This window comes from Cuculus canorus, chromosome 4, assembly GCF_017976375.1.
Source record: "Cuculus canorus isolate bCucCan1 chromosome 4, bCucCan1.pri, whole genome shotgun sequence".
Classification (NCBI taxonomy): domain Eukaryota; kingdom Metazoa; phylum Chordata; class Aves; order Cuculiformes; family Cuculidae; genus Cuculus; species Cuculus canorus.
The window spans coordinates 78,425,119-78,440,210 of record NC_071404.1 but is presented as its reverse complement, the minus strand read 5'-3'; the positions used below and the strand labels follow the sequence as shown (position 1 = coordinate 78,440,210).

At 51.1% G+C, this 15,092-nt stretch overlaps 1 protein-coding gene across 10 annotated transcripts in view; it reads right to left on the bottom strand.

Moving 5' to 3' along the window:
- The window catches only part of SLC4A4 (solute carrier family 4 member 4), a 199,524-nt gene that overhangs the window by 60,333 nt on the left and 124,099 nt on the right, over positions 1 to 15,092 (bottom strand). For 5 of the 10 annotated variants that reach the window (XM_054065581.1, XM_054065583.1, XM_054065584.1 and 2 more), the window contains 4 exons: positions 12,709 to 12,869; positions 10,865 to 11,044; positions 4,963 to 5,058; positions 211 to 287 (listed from right to left, as the gene is read on the bottom strand). In XM_054065581.1, coding sequence (XP_053921556.1) covers positions 211 to 287; positions 4,963 to 5,058; positions 10,865 to 11,044; positions 12,709 to 12,869 — 514 coding nt within the window. The remainder of the gene's footprint in view (positions 1 to 210; positions 288 to 4,962; positions 5,059 to 10,864; positions 11,045 to 12,708; positions 12,870 to 15,092) is intronic. The other 5 variants (XM_054065588.1, XM_054065586.1, XM_054065589.1 and 2 more) reach the window with 3 other exon arrangements.

Here is a 15,092-nt window from a genome sequence, read left to right as displayed (position 1 = left end):
GTCTACGCCTCAGGCCTTGCAAGAGGTTAACCCACTGTTTCCAAAGGCCGGTGTTTAATAAGTGGAGGATCCAGTCACAGGACTCGGAAGTATTCTACCCACCCGTTGCCCCTCTTCTTTTGTTTCAGTTCTAGGGTTCAGGGCCTCGTTCCCCACGATCCAGCTCCCAACCACACACAGCACCACGCGAGGTCTGGATCTGGAGCTTACCTGGTCCTTCTCAGGCTTGTCAGAGATGTCGTTCAGACTGGTGGAAGTCAGGTTTCTGTGGGCCATGGCCGGGCTGCCTGCAAGAACAATGCCGACAGCAATTAAAGCACCCCGTTTCCAGGCGGGCAGAAGAACACAGAGGCTCAGGCTACAGCAACACCCTTCCTTGCAGAGGGGGCATCGATGAGGGGAACGTAAGACCCTGCCAGGCTGCTTTCTGTGGCTTTACGTGGCACGTGGGATATTAAGATGCTATGACTCTGTCATCTCTGACCCAGAGCGTTCCCAGAACGGCAAAAGAGTGTAAGGACTCGCCCTAATTCCTGCCTGTGGGAGAAGAGGCGAAGCAGCCGCGGGCTGCTGACACGGATGCTGCTGGGTCAGCCAGGACCCGGCCACAAACCCATCCCTCCCCAGGGCCGGGACCCTCATGGGCCACCCCACCTGCAGAGCCCTCTCCAAAGCAGACGGCGCTCGCCCTGTGCTCCTCAGGTTCCCACGCTTGGGTACGCAGCTCAGGCCGTGAGGGAGGTTGGTCCTTCAAAACACTCAAGAATAAAAATCTACCTCTTTTCAATACGCTCATTAACTAAGCTCACAAACCTTTAGTGTTTTACCGATTAAAACAACGTACGCACCACCTCAATAGACCAAAGGCACCAATTCCCAGCACCAGAAACCCAACGAGATGAGCCAAACTCCCAGAAACGAAGAGCTGAAGCAGGTCACCTCCATTTCTTTCTCAAAAACTGACCGCTCCCTGTAAAGCCAAGCTGCGGGCATTCGAGTGCTGCGACGTGGTTAGCAGCAGGCGAGCCTTGGCGCTGCTCAGCCTGCTCGCCCTCGTGCTCTCAGAGACCAGCAGGATGTAAGGAAATGCTTCCAAAGAGCTTGGAAAAAAGCTCTGCGATTTCAGAATTCAGTTCTACAATCCCACTGAAAAGCAGATGTACTAAAACTGAAGGAGCGTAGAAACAGCCATAATTGTCAGAGAAGAAAAAGAATTTAATGATATATCTCTATAAATATATATATATATAAAGTGCTGCTGGGACGGACGCAGCATCACAAAGCACAGCAGTCTGTATGCATTTATTTATTGATTCCGGATTTTCCCGTCCCTTCTCTCCCGCGCTTGCAGGAACCACAGGCGCAGCAACAGGAGCTGTTATCACAGTTTCTGACCCTGAATAGAACTAGAAAGGCAGAAAATAGTCAAAAAGCAATGGCACTGAGTCATTTCCCAGCTTGGGCTGTGTTTTGAGGCAATATTGATTAAAGCTGTGCTTTGATCTCCGCAACAGACTGGAAGTCCGAGTTGTTCAGTGTTCATCAGCCCCCAGAGCAAAAAAACTCTAACAAATGAGCGTAACGGGCATAAAGGGGGCAAAAAAAGAGGGAGGAGGAGAAGATCTGGACTGGGTTTCCTTTTCAACACCTTCAGTGTGGATTTTAAGCGTTCTTCGCTACGAGCCACTGGGAATCACAACGTACCTGCGGTGTGTTGCTGCCACAGCGCAGCAAAGGCGAAGCACCCGCAGGTAAACTGGAGACTGTAAAAGGGGGATCCCCGGCTTCTCCTCTTCCTGCTCTCACTGTGAGCCACATTTACGACCCCACCTACCGCTACAAGGTTTTCACCACCATATTTACTCACAGAGTGACAAATGCCACCGGGAAGGCTGGTTTGAGCTCCGTGTAATAGTAACCGGTCTCTTAATTAATTAGCAAGGCAGACTTAGCAACTCCTACAGACTTCGCTTGAAGGTTTGATATGGATCTGTGGGAAGGAGATAAATGCAGACACGAAGCAGGAGACAAGGGATGGGACTCGCTCAGGTGTGACACGTCTGCTGCACGGCGTAGACAGGACTTTGCTCATAACACCGTGTTATATATGAGTCAATAAATAATAAATATAATACATAAAAAATAAAGAAATAAATGAATATTTAATAGATATTTCTGCCTGGTAAAAAGCAAAGCGAGGCAAAGGACCCCAAAATAAGTTCAAGTTCTTGTAAACCTGAAGCCTGTTAGTGAGACCCAGGGTTCCTTTTCCTTGTGCAATTAATTACCTTTCAAAGGTTGCCCAGACGCTGTCAACTCTGGGAACTCTTTGATGAGTATATAATGCGCTCATCAATTAACAAGGAACACTGAAGCTCGACTGAAGCTGCTCTGCAAACCCAAGCCAAGGGTATCAAATGGAGAACCGGAGAAGCTCTTTCTTTAAACTGGGCAGCTTGTTCCCACCCATAACTGGTGTCACGCAGCTCAGTGAGCCAAAGCAAAGCTCCTGTCCGTCTCTACCACCTGTGTGCTACCAAGTGAGAGGAACCAAACAGATCTTGTGGGATCACCGTGGGCTGCTCTCAGAGCTGGGGGTCCCATGTGCAGAGCACAGGTTTGGGATAGATCCTGTGGGATGGCGAGATGGCACAGCAGAAGTTTGGGTTCCTCCTGGTCAAGCCTAGCCGTCAGACCTCTGGCATGGCTAATAACTCCCACAGAGACGGAACAAAGTTTGGCTTCCAAAAAAGCTTTGAGTAAGGGTAGAAAATACTCATGTTTTTATTTTATACAGTTGTTAATGCTGTTCCAATGTGTTGTAGCTGCAGAGAAAGGCCACCGCTGAAGGTATCCTTTCATGGCCTGCAGACTGCTCTGGTGGTTTCCCAAATCTCTAGGTCGAGTCCTGGGGCACGGGGACTAAAATGACAGCCCACAGCTTTCATAGCTGAAATGTTTCCAAATTACAACATTTGTTTTCTTTGTTTATTAGATGCCAGTGACTCTCAGCAGATAATCACTCTCCTTTCTAGAGGAAGCGGCTCATGACTTTATTGCCTCTTGCTAGCAGCCCCTTTCTCCCAGCGCCACCACCATAATCACATCAAACTCACAGCAGCTCTTCTCGAGGCATCAGGTATCCATTCCAGACCCGGACAGACCCGTGTGCCAAAAAACTTGCCTGTCTTTTCCAGTTGTATTCAATAAATACAGCCCCCTACAAACATGACCTACCCTACAAACAGGACCTCGACCACACTCTGAACCCACCACAGCTACAGCAGCACGTGACAAGGCCGAAGGAGTGCATGGAGCCTAGAAGTGAGAGACATCAGGAAAAACCGTGGGCAAGAAGCAGCAGGAACCTCCGGGCAGAGGGCTCTCAGGAACATCCTCTGGTCATAACAGGAGCACTTTGGATGAGGAACATTCCTCTCCTGCCCATAAATGCCTCACTAGTGGCTCTGCTCTGATATTTCCCCTAAAGAAACCCCTTGTGTGACAGCGCTTCAGTGCGTGGCAGAGCTCCTCTCAGGAGCGAGGACCTAAGGTGGAGAGGAAAGCCAGCCTGCACTCACTTCTGGGAGCTCCCCCCACAAAGAGCTGTGAGCATGTGAGCCACAGCTCCAGCTTCTTGGCACAACACACAGACCTGATTCACTCCCTTTTGCTGTCCTTGGACCAGCCTGAAGAGATCTGAGCACCAAAACTTCACAAGGTACTCTTTGTTCTTCAGAGGGAGAAAGCGTCTCGCAATTCCAGCTTACACCGAGCTCTTAGGGTCAGGTGATTTCTATCTCCATCTCCCTGCAGGAAATGTTCCACTTAATGCTGACAGCCAAAAACCTCTGGAGCGTAGGAGATGACTGTTCTCCCCTCGAGTTTGGTGTCTGCGTGCATCATCCTTTGAAGATGCCTTACGAGGTCTTCAAGTTCAGACTGGTCCCACTCAGTACTGACTCTGACGACCTTCAGAACGCAGACTGGAAACCACAAGCACCACCTTCTACCAGCTTTGCTGACCTAAGGAACTCGACGGTATCCCAGCCTGCATGCACAAGTTTTCTCCAAATCCTGAATTTATCTTGACTGCCAAACACAGTCACTAACAGCAAAACGCTGCTGGAAATGCGAGATGCAGCATGAGCAACGTTGGCTCAAAAGCCATTTGGCTCTGTGGATGCTGTGGTCCAAATCTGTACAGCCTAAAGCCCTTTGGACCCAGGTTCCCATGGATGGAAAGTCAGGAAAAGACATGTCTTACACTTAGTTTTTAACGTATCTATAACAGGCCTGCTCCTAAGGGTGACTCCCTGCAGAAGACTTGACCATTAGGAGATGGCAGTGACAGGAGGACATCTCAGTCTCTGGAGGAAGCCCAGCATCTTAAGCTGAAGGAGGGGAGATTGAGAGATCTTAGGAAGAAATGTCCTCTGGGGAGGCCCTGGCCCAGGTTGCCCAGAGCAGCCGTGGCTGCCCCATCCCTGGAGGGGTTCCAGGCCAGGTTGGATGGGGCTTGGAGCCCCTGAGCCAGTGGGAGGGGTCCCTGCCCATGACTGGGTGGGCTTTGAGGTCCCTTCAACCCAAACCATTCCAGGCTTCTATAAAAACTAAAAAGATTTAAACTCATTTCATTTTTAATATTGCACTGGTGGCAAAATTCGTGAAGCCCTTTTAACACCCAAACGATACTTCAACAGAGAAAGGAAATGAGGTTTTGGAGGGAAAACGTACCTGTTCCATCCCAGATGAAGGAAAAAAGCAAAACGGAGTGAAAGAGAGCAGCGAGTGGGGATAGTGGGGGTACCACGGGCAGCCAGAGCAGCAGCCACTCCACAAGGAACCCATCCTTCCCACTGTTAATGCAGCAGCGAGCGTTAGGAGAGCGTCTGAGGCACGTCACCCCTTCCTCCTCCTCCTCTCCCCGTGCCCGCCCCCCCGCCCCCTGCCCGGACTTACTGAGCCATCCCACGCTGGGGCTGCGCTGCACCCGGATTTCATCATCCAACGTGCGGGTGGCGAGGCAGGGCACGGAGCTCTCGAGCGGGCTGCGTGCTTGTGCGGTGCAAGCAGGAGACAGTGGCAGCAGCAAAGAGGAGGAAGAGAGCAAAGTTGAAAAGTCAAAGAAATAAAAAAAATGCAAGAAAGAAAAGGCAGAAGCGATGGCACAAGCAAGGCGGGAGCAGAGCGAGCGTTGGAGCATCCACGGTCACACGCAACGGCACCTTCCGGCATAGCTGGGTGACCAAAGCCCGCCATTTGGAGCGCATCACCTCCTCTGCAGCTCCGCCTTTCAGCGCACGGAGTCAGCCTTCCAGCCCTGGCGTCTAAACTTCAGGCGTCTTCGGAGCAGGTTTCAAGCAAGCGAGCACAGCTGAGCGGTCCCAAGCTGCGCTGCGGTAGTGGCAGACGCACAGCGCTTTCGGAAACAGACACGGTCACATCCCTGCAAGAGCCAACCTTGAACATCCTGACCACATGCCGGCACCAATTCCAGCTTGGGAATGCGTACCTTATCCTGCAACGCTTCAAATCATGGGAGAAACTAAGAATATTGGTGAGGTTTTTCAAGCGTCCCTTGAATACACCTCCTTTCCAACTGACCCTTCTCTCCTCTCGCGCTGCTGTTTCCCAGCTGGCACCACCATTCCATGCTCTAAAGGGACCGAGGGCGCAATTTGTACAAAAAACACTTAAGAGAATAAGAAATAAATTAAATATTCTTAAATAAATAAACATTTCAGAGGGGGGAAAGTTTCCAGATGTTCCAGCCATGCTTCCTCCGCACCAGCCACCGCCGTGCAGACAGCCTAAGGGTTGTTCCAACTCCACTCTTTCCAAACCGCGCTGTCAGCACAGCGTAAATAATCCGTGCTGCTGAGGTGTCGGGGCAGCCCAGATGCCAGCGGCACGGCGATGGGTAGCGTGCCGTTATTTACGGTGGTTAAAAACACTTGGACACATCCCAGCTTTGTGCAGCCTCTGCCCGCTGGGTCTGAGTCCACTGCGACCCCTTCTCTTCAAGCAAAGGCTCTCGCAGGTGTGAAACCCGCTGGCGGGCAGGGAGCTTTTCGTGTCAAAGACGGGCAGAGAGTGCCAGCACCGCAGCACCGGTAAAGAGGGGTTAGAGTCCTCGGGCGGCTGCACGAGGAGCGGTGACCACAGCTCTCGTTGTAAACAGCGGCACAACCCCAACGTGCGCCAGCCGGGCAAGCGGACACGGCGTTTAGCACGGGGCTTCAGGGCTAATGCTGCGCCCCGTGCCAGGGAAGGACACCAAGAACTCTTAGAAAGACTGTCAACAAAACAAGATGCACAAAAACCCCATCAACTCCCCCCCCCCTGCAGGAGCTCAATCGAAATGTAAAATCCAAATGTCCTGGTTGGACACTCGATACAGCTCAGCCTTCTACCAACAAAAGGAAGGAGAAGGGCGGTGTCTTTGTAAGGTAACTCTGAGTACTGGCTCGGTACAGCTCTGTCAGCTCAGCTTTTTGATAACCATCTCCTCCCTGCTGCACGGACGGCAAAGGGGTGCTTTGATTTATCCTCTGCCATCGCTGGCACACAAGAAGTCACCATCTTTTGCCCCATTTCTTTCCCAAGAGAAAAAGAGCTTCTGCGAAAACATCCTGCAACAAGCACAATCCCAACATCGACCCCCGTGACATGGTGATGAGCAACAGGCCCTTGGCACACACCTCTGCCCTCAAAGGCACCATGTTTCGGCCAATCTGGTGGCTACCGAGCCTGGCAGGTGACTGCTAAGAGGGACCACAGAGCCACCAGCGCATCCCTGATGAGGTTCATGTTGGCCATGGACAGCAGTGCTTTAGACAGAGATTCCCAATACGCAACAGAGTGAGACTACGCTCCTTTCCAAAGCTCATGCCTTAGCAGCCTCTGCTCATTCACCTTTTCTCCTGCTTTATCCATAAAGAATATCTTCAGACACTTTCTGAAGTTTTAATTATGATGAAATACACCATCAGAACAGGAGTTTACTTGAACTTCTCATGAGGCTATGAGAGGCACGGAAAACTTTAGACCTCTAAGAACTTAGTTATTTAAGTGCTCTGAAATAAGTGAGGCACAGGCACCTCAGTATCTCCAAAAATCATGGCCCAGGGGGTTATTTCCAGATTTCAGATCAAACAGAAAAATCTTGAAACTGCTCATTATTTAATTTGGTTTTAAGCCTAACTGCCCTGAAAAAAACCAAGAAGGCGGCAAATCACGGGCAGAATCCATGGTAATGGCATTAAGCTGAATTGTTTCCTAAAGAGTTGTTTTTGAAAGTAATTTCATACAATTAGGTACCCACCAAAATCACAGGTTCCGAATCACTTGTGATTGCCCAGTAAGAACCAGTAAGCTGCATAATATTTTTATATATAACCCACAGTGATGTCTGGTTCGCCTTCAGCAGAGGTTATTTCATCAACAGCCCTAACAAAGACACAATAACCGTGTCCGTTACAAGAGCAGGAGTAACTCCCACCTCGGTGTGCTGTGGGTGGCCCAGAGATGCTAAGCTCCCCGTTTAGTGGTGGCAGTGGGTGTGGGCCGAGCAGCGAGGCAGGCTGCTCCCCACAGTCCTGCTCCGGCAGCCGGCTGTGCGGAGGCGAGGAACGCTGCACAGCAGAGCTGCCGCTCCCGCGGACCTGCTGCCACCATCAATATGGGATGAGAGCTTCAATGGCACTGCAACGAAAGGTGGGCTCTGAAAGGAAATACGTGCCTGGAAGGAAACCCCAAGGAGGTTCACGAGCGCCCGACGCTTTCATTATTCTGATTTGCGGCGCTGAGAGACAGCCGTGCTCCTGTCAGCCTCATTAAATTTGTATCTGTCTGAAGGACAACTCCTGCCTTCTGAAGCACGGGAGAAGCACTCATTGAGTTCCAGGGAGCGTGGTAGAACTCCATCGAGCCCATCCTGGAGTTGCTTTTTCATTAAAGTGTAAATAACAACTAACAGTAATGGCTCCTCATCAAGCGTCTCCCCTTGTGTGGCAGTTCCTGCCTCCTCGAGTCTCGGAGCACTTGAGCTGTCACGGAACATAATGCATTATACATTCTCACAGCACACGGACAGCCCAGGTGGGGTTGCGGAGGCAAAACAGCACGGCAGGAGCGGCTGAAGGTCAGCCAGCGGGCTAGGAAGAGCCAGGAAGGAACGAGCCCGGCTGAGACAAGGACCCGCACGGCCCCTTCAAACAAGAAACAGAAAGGAATGAGAACCGAAGTCAGCCAGGGTCTGAGTAAAGGATGCCCTTGGCCAGGAGAAATAAGCTGGAGCGAGGACCCAGATGAGCGGCCTCGTCAGCATTCTCCTCCCAGGATAAGCGCTGTGTTTCCCCTGTCACCAGCCTGGGATGTCCAGCTCCGTGCAGCGCTACCGGCCAAGGCACACTTAAACAACGCGCTCTGCATCATTCGCCTTCCAACCCAAGTAAGTACACCCTGAGGTTTTGATGGCCCCTCAAGGAATGACTTGAAGTACCAAAAGGAAGAATTCCACATCCATCATCTGCTGAAAAAGGAGCAGCCTGTCACAAGCATGTGGTGCAGTCAAAGCAGATGCAAACCAGAGGAGGAAGGTAGATGCCTGCTGTAAGCAGAGACCATCTTAACCCCTTCCCGTCGTGTCCCAAAAAGGCACTACTCATTAAAAACAACATACAAGTCAATCCTAAAGGACTCTTTACATTTCCAGGCCTCAGGAACTCCCTGAGACAGGTACTCAGAACAGAGCACTAAGCTGGACTACTTGTTCAGCCAGAAGACAGGACAAAACCCATCGCCACCAACAGCCAGGAGTTACCTGCTCGCCTGCGAGGCTCGGTTGGACCGTGGAATCACAGGCACACCACGGGCCAGCTGGGAAACAACTCTCCCTGTTCCCATAACCCTCGCTGTTGCAGTGCCTACTTGGGAGAAGGGGGTTCGGGGCTGGAGCCCAGAAACCCCTACACCACACACAAGGTGACGGAGCACCTGAGTGATGTGTGCTAAACACACGCCCTTCTTTTGTTCTGCCTCCCATTCAGTGTGGTCCGAGTCCAAAGTTCTTCTCAAACCAAACCTGTCCATCTTTTCAAAGATCCAGAAAGAGCGGTACTCAGAGGTGGTAACTGATACCTACAGACAGCACCGCAAATAATCCTTCTGCGTTTTTCCTTCTTTTAAGAGGAAGCAGAGGCCTCCATACGCACCGTGGGCAGGACACAACGGAAAGCTTGCGAGCGTGTGCTGTAAAGAACGTTGTTCCTTAATCCCAACTGCAAACAAACAGGAGTCACTCGCTGGGCACCCAGTCCCGACACGACTGAGGCTCCCTCGGGGGAGCTGAAGGGCCTGGCTGAGTTAAAGGCAAACCACAGAGGCACCTACAAACGTTCCGCCTGGCAAACAGGCAGGGGAGCTTGAGGAGCCACACTTTAGCTCCCGTCCCTGCCCACCACCCTTCCAGGCTCTGGCTCTCTCCCGGTTCTCCGGCCTGGATCCATCACCCCGTTAGCAGGGTGGCTGGCTCAGGGCTTGGGGAATGTGCAGGCCAAAAGCACAGCCCGATGACGCCCAGAACATTTCCCCTCACTGCAATGTGCCCTGGAAGAGGCTCCTCTCTCTCAAGCAAGCATCAACCACCTTGTCTGGCCCCGCTGAGCTCCTTCCCCAGAGCTTTACAGAGCTCTGCAAGACACAGTCCCTCTCTGCTCCGTTGGACTCCTGCAGGGATACTCCCCACAAAGCTGCACACCCAAAGACATTCCCTTCTTTCACATTATTGGTCTTGGTGTTATTCACTTAACCGCTGCATTTTCAAGGCAGTCGTACATGACAAGAGGCACCATCAGGAGCAATAATTACTTTTCACACGCACATACATACACACCTGCTGCAAAAGATGACAAAAAGTAGGAAACATTGATAAAGTACGATAAGAGGTTAGGGAAAAGTGTTAGGCTGAGTTTTAGAAGCAGCATGCAGAAAGCTAAGAGGCCTTAAATGGAGCAAGGGAAAATAATTTCTTCGCTTGCTTTCATTTGTCTATACTTTAAAATGCTGAATTCTAGCCAGATTCCTAGACTGCACCAGGAGGCAGTTACAGAACTCCAACGCAGGACAAGAGGCCTAAAGATCCTCTTTGTGATTTCCACTCGTAAGAGATCAGAAATCTCACTGAACAGGTGAGCACAGAGTGGGTGCCAAGGCTCTCTCGCTGTCTGCATCCACACATGCAGGCGTTACAGGCACCGCCACAAACACCGGGCTATCCACGATACCGTTTTTAGACAGAAACGGAGACACTGTCACAACGTACACCACAAAACACATTTTAGGATGAACAAAGCAGGAGGGACATCAGCTTTACCCACACTGGACAATGATTGCAAGGCAATAAAATGCAAGCTAGAGATTCCTGTTCGAATTATTTTTGATTAGGAGTGTCATCAAACACACACAGAAGCTTCGTGTCTGCCCAAATGTTTCAGATGATCGGCCTTTTAGGCTCAGGCGCGGTTGGAGTCTGTTGCAAATCTCTCTTTCCTATCGTCGCTCCTACCTCATCTCCTACCCACCAGCTGCGAAAGCACCTTTCTACCTCCCCAGCGCCTCCTGCCACCTGCCTGCCACCTCCCCTCCTTTCTCCCTCCGTCCAGTGAAGATACGGTTAGAGCGATGTGCCACGGCCAAAGCAGCCTGCGGAGCCCACCACTGATGGGTCATCAGTACGGGTCTCGCTACGCTAATCATGGGTTAGAAAAGCATTGTCAGGGCAACGCAGTTAGTTGTTGGCGGGAGAGTTTGGTGGGTTGCTTTACGAGGGAAGGCTATAGCCAGTTAGCCTCTGCATTACCATTATCGGGGTTGGAAAACATCCTACTTGCACTGGAGACGGTCTTTCCGATGTCAGCCAGGGAGCGTAGGTTGGACTTCTTGGTCTGGTGCCGGTGCTTCCTGAGCAGCGTGTAGGTGACCTTGTCCTTCAGTTCCGGTTTCAAAAGCCCTGTCTCGATCTGATTGTCCACAATCATTTCTGTCGCAGGCAGAGTAAGGGGTGAGGGAGAGGAGAGGACGGTTAATCACAAAGCACATTAATCCCCCAGCTGCATTAAGGGAGAGCAGAGGGAGAGAGACGGATCATTCTCACCCTGCCTTGTGGAGGCTTTACTTCCCATCTCAAAACCACCACCGGGTTTTGCAGGTTTTGATGGGAATCTCTTTCAGACCTTTCTTAGCAAACGGAATGCAAACATTTCCACCCAGCAAACGCCACCAGCAGGTACCGATTGCACCGAGCCTGCCTGCTGCTATTTCCATACAAACCACTGAGCCCACCTCGGTTCCGCCGTACCCAGGGTAAGGTGGTTCTTAGTTCAGAGAGGGAGTCTGCTCTGACCCTGTAGTTTTCTGAGGAAGCTACAACTACGTTGCGAGTTCCAGCGTGCTCCCCAAAAAAACCATGGAAAAACTACCCTCGGACTCGAGACCTGAGTTCACCTCGCAGGCCCCCAGTAAAACCTAACGTAGTGACAGGAAGGAGTCCTGGGGACGAGGAACTAATTAAATCGCTCACTCTCAGAGCTGAAGAGACAGTGACTACAAAAGGCAGAACTCGCACCAACTGTCACAGGGTGTTTCATGTGGCTTTGCCTTTAACTGAATCACCAGGATAAAAGGCTCCCAGCCCACTGCAACGACTGCTCACTTCCCATCAATTCTTTCCTCTCTGCTCCACTGTCCCAGAGGAGAGAGAAGGAAAAGGCAGCCAGATTTATTAAGACTCTGTTGTGCATTAAGTCTCACATTAAGTTGTTCCCTTGATGACTTCAGTTAATGCGCTGTCCCCCAGGGGAAGTGGCAGCTCTGATTTGTCTACCGGTAACTTTTATTTGTGCTAATAATAAAAGTTATGGGAAGGGGGAGGCAGAACACGCATCACATTTGCTAGCTCAGTGAGTCAGAAAGTCGTTCTCTCCATCCACCCAAGAACCAAAGCCTCTTCAGATCACCAGGGACAAAAGCCTACCTCTTCCACCCCACCGGGGAAGGACGGTGCTGTGCGTGTCAGTACAGGTACACGCAGCACAGGGCAAAAAGGTTTCTTTCTGTAAAGTGCCACTTTCCTGGAAGCTTTTGTTGTTCCTATTGTTTCTTAGTGACGTTTGGGATACTTCCTTCAGAACAACATGTCTGTCCTCATCAAGATTGCCCTCCTCCACCTTCTCCCTTCCGTGTTCCCGATACAATGCAAATCAGCCAAGAGAGCTCTGAGTTTTTCTTTCCTGCATCTCTCTACCAGACTTCAACCACTTAATTATCACTTACGTTGATTCTTTTACTCTTCTTCCTGAACTGAGAACAACTCTTTTCATTTACCTATTATCCTTCTCCATGTACTTTCCAGCTTTCCCTGTTATTCCTTGGGAGATTGTTTCTTTATTTTCCTGCCCAGGCCAGTGGTGGAGTCCCCATCTCCGGAGGGGTTCATAAAGCATGCAGATGTGGCGCTTGGGCCACGGTTTAGCAGGCACGGTGGGATTGGGCTGATGGTTGGACTGGATGAGCTGAGAGGACTTTTCCAACCTTAACGATTCTTTGATTCTCTGACTCTCTTTTTTCATAAAACCATTAGCGAAACCATCAAACACAAATTTGTAGAGAAGAGCCGAGGGCACGATTTGAGGCAGCTTTACTCACCCACCACCTGCGGGAGAGAAGAAGCTTCCATATCCAGCATGATCGAGCCTTTCTCTATACACGTCCTTAACTCGAACAGGCTGTGCAGGGACAAGGTAGCCACGTGCGGTTTGCTCCATCGCTCCCCACCCTGTTCGACCTTCTCCTCAAACTTGATCCACCTACGAGAAGGCAGAGCAATGAGACCGCGTTAGTTGTTGGCTCCTTGCGGGCACACAGCCCTGGAAGCAGTGACAAGCTGAGCCACCACCGCATACCAACAAGTTCAAGCACACGCATTTTCCCACACGGCTCCGAGGCTGCAAATCCACGATCAAGTTGCAAAGGCTTAATGAATCGGTATGTGTCAGCCGGGCAGCGATAATGCTCTGCCTGCTGCTCAACCACGGCAAATGTGAGGTAAAATACGTTATCTTAATAGCTTCCACCCAGACTTAAACAAGCACGCGTTAGCCGATGTTTGCTCCAGGCCAAGAGCACACGGGCAGCTTCGGCGACTCCGGACATTCACTCCCTGGTCTGCACACCCAGGCCCTACACCAAAACCACCACCACAACCCAACCACCGCTTCATCAGACCCAGCAGACAGAAGGGCAGGTCACCGCACGCATGCTTAGATAAGCTCAAGTAAGAAGAGGGAGCACCACGGCTCCATAGGAAGGATGGGGAAGAAGAGGAAATGGCATTTCTGGAAATAAGGTGACTTATATTTGAATTCAAAATGTGAAAACTGCCAAAATTCAGCAGGACCAAACACTGCCAGCTGGCACGAGGCAAACAGTGGAGGAGAGGAGCACACCTCAACCAAAGCTGAAGATGTTCCCGGCAGAACAAGTGAGCCACCAAGGAAAAAAACCCAAATTAAGGGGCTCATTCTTTCCCTCTGCTCTCCAGCTGTTGTTTAATGATTTAACAAAGCAGGTCTGGCAAAAACAGAAAGCTCATCTCTAGTTGAAGATTAGAGCAAAGGTTAAATCCTGGTGTGTGCAAAATACTCTTTACACCCCTAAATCCCTGCCCTAAGAGCAGGAGGCTTCACCCCACCTCCACCTCCAGGCTTGACCCTGCCCTTGGCTCCGCTACCCCCAGCCCAGGAGGGAGCAAACAGCTCCTCTGGTGGAGCTTGAGGAGGAGCTTTCCCCCTGTGCCGGAGAAAGAGGGAATCGCCTTTCTTTAGGGCAGCAGCCAGCCGTGGCCTTGGCGTAAGCTCTGATTGTGGGAAAAGGAGGGCGTTTTAATATCGAACTGCAAAGCAGAAGTGATTTTTTTTCCTGTCCTGAGAAAACCCACCATAGGGGTTGGAAAAGGATGGGCTTCACAGTCCCTTCCAGCCCAGGGAGCCTCCACACCCATCCATTTCAGTGGGAATTCAGTGCCTTCCCAAGGCCCTGAAGCAGCTTTAGGCGCTCTGTCCTCAAGTCCCCTCTGAAGCCCTGGTGCACAACAACCCCTACAGACCCAACACCGTCCCCTACACAAACCAACATCATCTCCTACACACACCATTCTCCTGCACAAACCAACACCGTCCCCTACACAAACCAACGCAAGTGCTCGGTTAAGCAAAGCTTTCCATGTGGCTTTACATCTGTTCGTACTTCCGTAAGTTTAGGCCATACGTGCTCCCCATCACGTGAACACAGGCTCAGCGAGCTCCCAAGAGAGCTCCCCAAGCACCGAAGGCAGCGCTGCCTGCAGCCCAACAGCACTGCACTGTTCCAGGGCGAAGGATTATCTCCACTGTTATGGGAGAAAGCAAACAACCAAATTACCTTCCTCATCTCTATCCCACTCTGCTCTTGACATCTCCACATTCCTGCTGCCTGCCAGCTGTACTCCATGTGCAAGAGTTACTCAACACTCCCGTGACCATGTCAGAAAACATAAACCACCTACCTTCTGCTATGTCTCTCCCACCCTGGAAACTACTCCAAAGGCTCTCCAGGCGGTGGGAGCTTCTGAATTCAGGAAACTATCAGCATCCGAACACTCACGTCTTAATGTAAGAAGCTGTCTATCTGCACCAGGTAGGTCGAATCAGAGCGCCAACAAAACAAACAAGGAGCACCCAGTGACCCAGATCTTCAGGTTACCTTTTAACAGCAATAAACCTTCCCTTTTCCTCTTCTATTTCTAATGGGCTTTGTGGGGAATCCCTGCGCACACTAAGGACGCCTTTCCAAAGCGGCCCTTTGCTGTGACCCACAGCCCCACACCGCAAGGTGCTAACGGGCAAGAGGAATGCGACGTCGTCGAGCCCTGGGCACGGGCTGATCTTACCCAGGCTCATAAACGTCACCACACGGAGGGGGAAAACGAGAGCCTGTTCACCGTGTGGCTGCGACACAGCCAAACTGATGTCAATCAAGAACCAGGACGGGCA